The 9,995-nt window shown below is 40.9% G+C and overlaps 1 protein-coding gene across 1 annotated transcript; it reads left to right on the top strand.

The window, feature by feature from the left end:
* The first annotated feature begins 1,012 nt into the window (after nt 1–1,012).
* Nucleotides 1,013–6,294, top strand: c1galt1a (core 1 synthase, glycoprotein-N-acetylgalactosamine 3-beta-galactosyltransferase 1a). The gene is made up of 3 exons (XM_070985150.1): nt 1,013–1,273; nt 4,818–5,482; nt 6,123–6,294. Exons 1-3 carry the CDS (start codon nt 1,108–1,110, stop codon nt 6,285–6,287), a joined length of 996 nt encoding a protein of 331 aa, XP_070841251.1. The 5' UTR covers nt 1,013–1,107; the 3' UTR covers nt 6,288–6,294.
* The last annotated feature ends 3,701 nt before the right edge of the window (nt 6,295–9,995 follow it).

Consider the following 9,995-nt stretch of genomic DNA (forward strand, 5'->3'; position numbering starts at 1 on the left):
AAAACTACCTAAAACTCTGTTTTTCTCTGTTGTTCTCAGTTTACATGCAAATGTGCAACCGAAGTTTTCCAAAATCTCCACTCTGGCTGTTTTTGTTGTTTTGGAGTTTTTAGAATGCATCGTTTTCAGAGGCGAATTCTCCATTCGTGTGTAAACGAAGGGCACAAACGAAGGAAAACGTCTCTGTTTTTCATAATAACCGCGTACGTGTAAACGGGGCCTGAGACTGAACCTCATGACCTGCCATGATGCGGCTCCTATGATGCTGCTCAATGTTGAGTCCAATCTTGAACTGAATTTAAAATTTGACCTCTTAAATATGACTATTACATCGAAACCATAGTAATCAATTTAATCTAATTGTGGCTCTCTGTCACCTGAATTTTAGTTGATTTTATAAAATGTTATACAATTCAAGTACCACAGTCGATCTGTCCATGGAATGAAGAGACGGGCAGTGTTTTTCAAAACATTTTCTTTTACTTCTTTATATAAAAAGTGTTTTGTTTTTCTTTTTTATTGAAAGAACAGTAACAGGTGTGGCTCCTCTCCTATATCAACATTCTTTCTTCTGGTGTGGTTAGAAAACATCGCCTGGATTGCAGTCAGGCTTAATGTGTTGGTCTAATGTGTTTGATAGATATTGGAATATGCTGCAGAAGTCAAACTTGCAATCAATGTCCCAGACTCTCTGGATTCCCTCTTCTACATGGCTCTGTGTCCACAGTAGAGGCCACAGTGCTGGAGCTGTGCCTCACCTCTCTGTCACAGAGCAACCTGTAATTGCTGGAGCATTATGAGTCAATAGGTGGGGCTTACTTGCTGCACCTGTTGTATTGCGTACCTGATCGTCCCCTGCTCGGGATGCGGTCTTCTTAGCTCCGCCTGACCTGGATGTGAGGGATCCAATCAGAGGATGAGTGGAATCACCTGTGTGTCAGAAGGGACTCTGATCCTGCTCCCTGTTATTTACACTTCCTCTTTTGTTTTAGGTTTCATTGATAACGTTAGCTCCTCTTCTTGACAGCCGTCCAAATGACCATTTAAAACTTAAATTTTAGAGCAAATGACTAATTCCACATTGTGTCTGACAGATAAATCAGGAGGATGAGGCACCTTATCTCTAATTTATTCTTCACCACTGGACTGCTGATGGGGTTTTTCTCCCTTCACTTTCTGTTGGAGTCGAGCTTTTCAGCACAACAGCTCATAAAATCCAGGACGGAAGCGGTCGAGCATGAATTCAAACAAGATTCACAGCATGTACAAACCGGTAGGCACTGATCTCACTAATATTTTGTTAAGTTGTATTTTGTTTTCGGCATTCTTTGGGCTGATGTGCCACAACAAACGGTAAGCCCACCAACGAACTTTAATCAATTGTGTTTTTTTCTGGCCTTTTTTTTTTTTTGTCGTTATGATGGCTAAATGGTGACGGCGGACTGCCGTGCGTAATTGCGCACTTCACAGAGCTTTGCGTATTGGATGGGTCGTAGACAGGTGTGGTAGCCTAAATGTCTCCAAGACCCCGTTTACACTTAGGGAACACGCATATGTTTTCATACTGTTTGGCCTCTCGTTTACACGCAAACGGAGGGTTTTTTTGTTTGTTTGTTTGTTTGTTTTGTTTTGTTTTTTTTCTTTCTCACGGAAAACGACCATTTTTAAAACTCCGGCCAAAGTGGAGATTTCTGAAAATGCCGGTTATATGTCGGCGTGTAAACTGGGTTAAACGGCGTTTTAGGTTCCGAAACGTCACAACATGGGACTGAAAATACTTAACGTCATGTGAGCGACCTTGTTTACACTCGCACCCATACGTTTGGCATAGTTATGATGCGCTCCACGGCGTATTTATCCGGGTTCATGTAAACGACAAAATACCCTGCTACGTGTAAACGTAGGGTAAGTCTGTATGCGCAATAGCAAACGTTACCGAATTACCTTAGATCTTCCACAGAGTAATTACTTTCCTGATAGATGCTCTTTAACGTGGAGATATGAGGGGCTGCACAGGGGCTGCAATGGATGAAGGTCACATCTCACTTTCTATTTCATGTCCACCTTATCACAAAGTGTATGCCTGATCTGAAGTCTGCCCAAGTTGCGCACACTCTACAGTACCACTTCGGTGGAAAACAGCGTATGCATTGTTTTTGTGCCTGTGCATCTTTTATACATCTGCCCCCTGGACTTTATCACTCGTAATCTGACATAGTCTGATATAATGTATTGAAATGTCATCAATGAAGCAATAATGACATTAGAAATAGAATGATAGCTGAAAGCAATCAAAAGGCAAATACAATCCAGGTTGAAGCAGTTCATTCAGGATGTGGGAGACAACACAACCTGTGCTCTTCTACCATTTGATCAGAATTCACCTACTCTAATCTGACACAATTCAAACTAAATGATTCAGTCTGATTCACCACCATCAGAAATCACACAATTTTCTCAGCATCATATTGTTGACTCGACCATCTGTAGTCTGGATTTCCACTTTTCAGAAAAATTATTACTGATGCAATCAGTTGTGATAAGTCCCTTCTTAGTTGGGCAGTTTGGTGCAACTTTCAAGGCTGCAGCACAAATGTGTTGTTGTTGTTGTTGTTTCTTTCTTTACAATTTCAATGTTTGATCAGTAGTGGCACCATTAGGCAGGATGATTATCCCTCTAGGGGACCCACGGGCAAAAATGGGATGTGGGCCCTTAGTGACCCTTCCCGTAGGTTCCTTTCACTTAACTTTTTGTGTACTGTTTATTAGTTTTTCACTTGTTTAGAGACGTTCATAGAAATTTATTTAGCATTATAGGCACTCAATGTCATGTAGGGATGTGACAATATCAAATTTCATGATATGATTATTGTGGCGTGGCTGCACGGTGGTGCAGCAGGTAGTGCGCGTGCCTCACAGCAAGAAGGTTGCCGGTTCGATCCCCGGGTCAGGCGGGGCCTTTCTGTGTGAAGTTTGCATGTTCTTCCCGTGCATGCGTGGGTTCTCTCCGGGTACTCCGGCTTCCTCCCACAGACCAAAAACATGCTCATTAGGTTAATTGATGACTCTAAATTGTCCGTAGGTGTGAGTGTGAGTGTGAATGCGTGTTTGTCATTACATGTGGCCCTGCAATTGGCTGGCGACCGGTTCAGGGTGTACCCCGCCTCTCGCCCATTGTAGCTGGGATAGGCTCCAGCCCCCCGCAACCCCGAAAGGGATAGGCGGTATAGATAATGGATGGATGGATGGATTATTGTGGCCAAAAATAATTGTGCTGGATCTATAATATATTGAAATTACTTCATGCCATGAATGCATTTGATAATTACCTAACAAACAAAATACTTAACATCAGATACAGTAAAATCACCATCAACAAAAGCTGGTTGGTTGATCAACACAGTTGATTATAAATTGCTTTAAATACAACATATTCCCGCTGTCTTTTCGATCCTATGCACCCATTCATGTTTTTGTTCATATATTTGAATGAATGCGTCAATATTACTTAAATTGTAGTTTGCAGGATTTTTTGGATCTTTTACTAAGATGTCTTATGATCTGATTCAGCTATCTGTGATATCTTTTGGAGTTTAGGAACTTTGCACCTGCTGGGTGTTAATAATTAAAAGGCAGAATAAGCTACAGTCTGTCTGCACACCCAGTGCCAAGGCTAGAGTTGAATCTGATCCCTGATAAGCAATTTAATGTGTGTAGTCCTGATGCGGGAAGTTTCCCTCTGGTCATGTAAAATTCACCTCTCTCCCACTGAATGTTACAACTCAGCACCTATTAAGTCGTGCTTGAGGAGATTGATCAGCTAATGTTAGGATAGCAAGTCATGGCCAGAGCTAGAGACAAGACCGAGGTTTTGTGCTTTCATAGACTGTATGAAAGAAGTGGATGTAATCTCTGGGTTTGAAGAGTGAAGTTAATACGGAAGTATCTAAATCTGCCTTCTTTCTAATAGTCAACAGGAGCTGACTTCACTGATTGCAAAAAGAAGTTCAATTGTATGTCTGAGAAAATAACTCTACTTCTCTACTTTGTCACTGACCATTCGCTACCACAGCGACCTGTCATTCAGGTCATTCAGAGGCGTAGCAGTGTGTATCCATGTGTGTACATTTAAATAGCAGTGAACTTGTTTTAGGGTGTTATCATGTTATCATTCAGTTGTACTGAAAGAAACTGTCAGTTGTTCATTTTTTCAAGCCTTTTTTTTTTTCGGGAGCCAAAATTAGCATCCCAATTAATATCACAGTTAACATGAATTACGGATGCCCCTTGCTATCCAAGCGAGCTAGCTAGCATTACCATTAGCTGGTTGGTATCCTGTGTTACTCCAACCTCTTATCCAAGATGCCACACTCAAGGCTTTAAAATGGTTGTCCACACACACCAATGGGTGACATCTTGGTTAATTTGTCCACTTCTTTTAAATAGTCTATGGGTTCTCTGGTCCTGCTGTAGTTTCTCCCTCGCCTGAGAGAAAGGTGCTGCCTTTTTGCTCCTGTTTATTTGCAGTTTGATTTTAATGTGTTCATGGTGCCCCCTGAAGACGATGATAATCATGTTATTAGAAATTGTTGGAGGTATTGCCATCAGAATGTGTCTTTGCAGCATATTGTGCACTGTAACCGGTATACCAGCTAATCTTTACTTAAATATTCAATTATATATTTGACTCAGCAGTCCAAGTGACATTTGTTGCTCCTGGGACCAATACTGATACCAGTACCCAGTCTTATACCTGCAGACTCATCTAAAACATCCATGCAACATATTTCTGATACCTGGTTTATAAATTCCTCCAGGTGAGAACAAGAGCTCAGAAGATAATTCCTCTCACCCAATACGGATCTTATGTTGGATCATGACGGGGCCCAAGAACTTGGAATCCCGAACTAAGCACATCAGGGAAACGTGGGGCAAGCGCTGCAACAAAGTACTGTACATGAGCTCTGTCAAGAGTGACTTCCCTACTGTGGAGCTGAATGTAACTGAGGGAAGGGACAATCTCTATTGGAAGACCATTCGAGCCTTTCAGTACATCCACCAGCACCACTTGGATGAAGCAGACTGGTTCCTGAAAGCAGATGATGACACGTTTGTGGTCGTAGAGAATCTACGCTATGTCTTATCCAAATATGATACAGAGAAGCCGTTGTACCTGGGCAGAAGGTTTAAGCCCTTCGTCAGTCAAGGTTACATGAGTGGAGGAGCAGGTTATGTCCTCAGTAAGGAAGCACTGAGAAGATTTGTGAAAGGCTTTGATACAGGGGAATGTACCCACTTCTCCACTATAGAAGACATGGCTCTGGGGAAATGTATGGAGACAATGAAGGTGGAGCCAGCAGACTCCAGAGACTTGAAGGGGAGACAAACATTCCATGCTTATCCTCCAGACCATTACTTGATTAGACAGCCCCAAAGACCACGGCCTTGGTTTCTGATTTACGATCACTATGCTCCAATAGAGGTATGCAACACAATACGCTAATTGCTGTTGAGAATCTGGAATTCTTATTGAATGTAATTCAGTAAGAAGCCTGTAATAATTATCCCTGCGTGGGAGTTAATTCATTCTGGACAATGCAAAAAGTAATGTGGCTTACGTGTAGAGAGGTGGAAAGTAAACCTTTAATGCAGGGTTGTCAAACTAAATCATGGGCCAGATAAACAGGAGCATGACTGGAACCTTCCTGCTTTGTTAGCTTCCTAACTGGGTTAGATCCAGTGATTTAATTGGGGGTGCAAAAAATACTGACTTCAAATGTACATAAGATTAAAGAATAATTAACTACCCCTGTTTTGTTTTTTTAAGTGACTGAGTGACTTGTAGGTAACCAAGGCAAAGTCTCTTACTGAACTAGCTTGTTCTCCTGTTTTGTAACACATTTTCAGCAGAAGACCGGGGTCTTTTTTTGAGATTCAGAATATTGCGTGGGATTGCAGGGCAGTGCATCGTAGACAGTATAGAAGTGGGCTAGTAGTCTATAGGCTATTAAGAAAGTCAAAATCTTCTCACAAGGTGAAAAAATTGTGTTGTGGTGCTGATTTGGCCCACAGGCTTCAAGTTTGATGAATGCTCTAATGTGTCCCCTCCTCTCTCTCTCCAGGGTCCAGGTTGCTGCTCAGATTTTGTTGTGTCCTTTCACTATATTTATGCTGTCCAGCTGTATGTTTTGGAGTACCTGACTTACCATCTGAGGCCATATGGATACAAATACAGATTTAATCCTGTTGAAAAAACTGAGTCTAACAACACAACTAAATCCATGTAAAATGTTGGTGTCTGCACAACAACCTTTGCACGAACTGGAAAAGGACTTGAGGATATCAGTAGGTTTAAGAGCCAGGCTTAACTTATTTATCATAATGTAATTCTCTTTAACCTTAATTTTATAGCTTCAAGCTTTTCAGGTCTAAAGACATGTTAATTCCTTCCGCCTGCTAAACTGTTCTTGTCAAGGTCAACTGTGAAAACTGTCCATGTTTGGGGATGTGAGTAGGTCTTTTTTACTAAGCTGTCACTTGTGTCACTGTATGTAATAAGACATGAAGATTCAAATTTTAAGATCGCACAGACCTTTAATCTGTCTTCCTTTTGTCATTTATGACAATGTTGCAAATGTATGTACTGCACTTTAAGAAGGGCGTCTTTCTCTGGGAAATCTGTATACATTCTGTGTTGAAATTGCTGAAATCAATTAGCAATTATTATTCATTTTCTAATTCTTGCATAATTGTCCTGGTTGGTTTTCTTCACTATTTCTGCATAAATGTGGAAAGCAGCATGCAGCATATGATAACACTATGAATTCATGCAGACACCATTTGTTGCAATATCAGCAGAACAACTGGCTTAATGTTTTGTCTTATTTTTGCTAGGAAAAACAAACATGCATATTTGAATGTTCTTCCACAGACTGTCATCCCTCCGCTTAGCTGTCACAGTGATCAGGTTGCCACCATGTGAATGACAAAGCATTTTGAGAAATACAGTAATAATAGTAATATGTTGTATAGCACCTTTTGTTAAGATTACAAGGGGCTGTAACCAAAAAACAAAACACCAGTTATACCAAAACAATGAGATGGCATGTAATCGGCACAAAGCTGCAGCCATAAGAATTTTAAAAAGCTTTTTTTGTATAAAAGTTTTGTTCTAGTTCCGGTAATAGATCTAACAGCTGCATTCTGCACTAGCTGCAGGCAATGTAATGAAGTTTGGCTGAGACAGGAGTAAAGGTGTTGCAGTAGTCTAGGCATGAAGAGACTGGGGCATTAACAACTCCATTGAGATTTGACTAGATAAGAAAGATGTTATAAATGTTTCTCAGGTGCAGGAAGCAAGACCAAACTACCCTCTTTGCCTATGGATGAGATGACCTGGGGGAGCATATAGATTGAAAATAATAAATAGCCAAGGATAGACCCTTGTGGAACCAACAACAATGGAGAAGGTTCTGTCTAAAGGGATCTAAAAACACAGGATTAAATAGGAGCAGAGGAGTGCCTTTTTAAAGGCACAGAGTGAAAGATATTACCAGAATTTTTTTAAAACATTAAAACTAAAAATTAACAACCGAATGTGAAGAAGAAAAGTTCTGACTGTGTCAAAGACTTTTTTTTGTGTTGCAGAGATATCTACTGATGTTAGCATGCTATCCAGCTAGCCCCAGCCTGCTTTGTCTTGTAATACCATTTTGTAACTCAAGAGGTGATAGTTTGGTAGTATAGCACCCCTCAGTTTCAGCTGGGAGATATATGCGATTTTGCTATGTTTCACAAGCACTCTCAGCTTTTTAGTCTAATAAAATAGACAACAAAACAAATTCACATGTCAAGAAAGGCCTATTTAAAATACAACCGTACACCTTCTGAATTCAAGTTTCACTCTTTTTCCAAACTAAGACTAGCTTATTTGCCAGGTTAACTTATTGTAAAATCAGGGGGAGTCGTTTTAATGAGAGGAACACTGTCCTTTAGGCTTAGCCAGGTCCCAGTGATTATAAAAAAAAAAATTCAATGTTTTGTGGCGAGATAAAATCATGACAGATAAAATACTTGTTAGATGGAGACATGACATTAAGAAGATACATTTTAGCAGAGGAAGTGACAGGTGGAATGTGGAGAGCAGGTGATGGATTGTACTGTATGGCTGCAGGTAATCTGGATCAAGTTCCAATGATTTTCTGTGATTGTGTAACAGAGATACTCTTCTTTGGCCTGACATTTGTGATAACTGGAATCTGTGAGAATCAAAGAATGAAAAATTTTACTGCCAAAGGAGGACATTAGGTGGGATGGGTGCTGGTGCTGGATATAGTGGCCTGACCTGAAAACAAGGAAGCAGAGGGGGATCGTATGTGGGGTGTAAATAGTCAATCACACGGGGACGAAAGTGTTACATGCTAAAAGTTGGCTACAAGCGTTCAAGAATCTAATCGAAGAATGCTCCCAGAATAAATCAAAGTTGTGAGCAAACTCAGTGCTGTAGGCAATGCAAGCCAGAGGTGTGAAGGCTGAGGATCGCGCTGAAGCAAGCAGCTCATCGGCCTGACATGAGGAATGGACCGGAGACGAGAGCGGCCTTTCCACTTCTGTTGAGTAAGTCAAGGAGGCTTTATTTATTTTCATGATCGTCAACCGGAGCAAAACCAAGAGTCCCTTTTCTGGATATCGATGGTTGTAGCTCCAGGCAAGGGACAGTCAAGTCTAGTTTTGTGGCAGTTGAGGCAGTAACAGTGGGCCCACTGGTGACCAACCATTCATTATCTTTGATCTGATGCATGATGGATATTCTCCCTGCCAACTTTGAAATTCTCTGGGTTAGGTGGACTTATCTGTTACATCCGGATGGTGAAGTGAGTGGCAGCTTGATATATAGATCAGGAGATGGTTGTGGCACAGGCTCAGAAATCCACTGTGATGAGTCAACCACCTGTAAGCAGGTTAGGTGGCTGTAGGCCTAGTTTCCTTGGTGATCGTGACCAATTATGACATCCAATAATTAATGTTTAACAAGGTTTCAAATATGTAAATAAGATATCCAGGAGCTAAAAGAGTAGCATAAGATGTGGCATAAAATAATGTGAATATTAGGCAGATTTACTGATGGAGATAAACAACAAAATGTGAGGCTACCACTTAAAACCTGGTTAGCAGAGTGAAGCATAAAGACTAGAAACCGAGGGAAGTGACTGGCCTGATTCTGTCCCAGTGGTCACAAAACGAGCCCAATATGGCCCATTTAATCTGTACAAAAACCAAAGTATGTCATATTACCGGGTTTTATGTGCTGTACAATTTCTTGGCTAGGACCAGTAATTTTCTTAAGTCTACGCTGGTTGCATGGCAACCTGGCAAAAATTGTAATTGTATATTTACCAGACAGACATGATGATCTATTTATGTCTTGGCAGTGAAAGTTGAGGTTGATGGCCGCCCGCCCACAGCCTAGTTCTGCCTGAGGTTTCTGCCTGTTAAAAGGGAGCTTTTCCTCACCACTGTCTCCAAGTGCTTGCTCATGAGGGAATTGTTGGGTGTCTGTAGATATAGAGTTTGGTCTGTACCAGCTCTATATGGAAGTGTCCTGAGACAACTTCTGTTATGATTTGGCGCTATACAAATAAGACTGAACTGAACTGAATTGACTGAGATGTATGTATGGATTTTGAAATTGTATTACTTACTTTTAAGAACTTAACAGCCTTGCTCCTAAATACACTTCTTATCTGTTGACCTGGTCTGTGTCCCCTCAACCATTAAGATCCATGGATGGAGCGCTACAAGTTACTCCCAGATCATGGCCTGTGACTGAGGGTGATCGAGCTTTTGCTATTAGAGCCCCCACACTATGGAGCTCTCTGCCTATTGAACTAAAGACATATTCTTTTTTATTTCATCTTATTTACTTCATTTTATTGTCTTGCTATTATTATTATTATGTAGCAGCTGTGTGCACTCGATGTCGAATGTCATGTGTG

This window comes from Chaetodon trifascialis, chromosome 17, assembly GCF_039877785.1.
Source record: "Chaetodon trifascialis isolate fChaTrf1 chromosome 17, fChaTrf1.hap1, whole genome shotgun sequence".
In the NCBI taxonomy this organism is placed as follows: domain Eukaryota; kingdom Metazoa; phylum Chordata; class Actinopteri; order Chaetodontiformes; family Chaetodontidae; genus Chaetodon; species Chaetodon trifascialis.

Bases quoted from the DNA above. Each gene is read 5' to 3' on its own strand.
- c1galt1a (XM_070985150.1), top strand. From the start codon at position 1,108: ATGAGGCACCTTATCTCTAATTTATTCTTCACCACTGGACTGCTGATG. The intron at 1,274-4,817 runs GTAGGCACTGAT...AAATTCCTCCAG, and splicing joins TTCACAGCATGTACAAACCG to GTGAGAACAAGAGCTCAGAA. The intron at 5,483-6,122 runs GTATGCAACACA...CTCTCTCTCCAG, and splicing joins ATCACTATGCTCCAATAGAG to GGTCCAGGTTGCTGCTCAGA.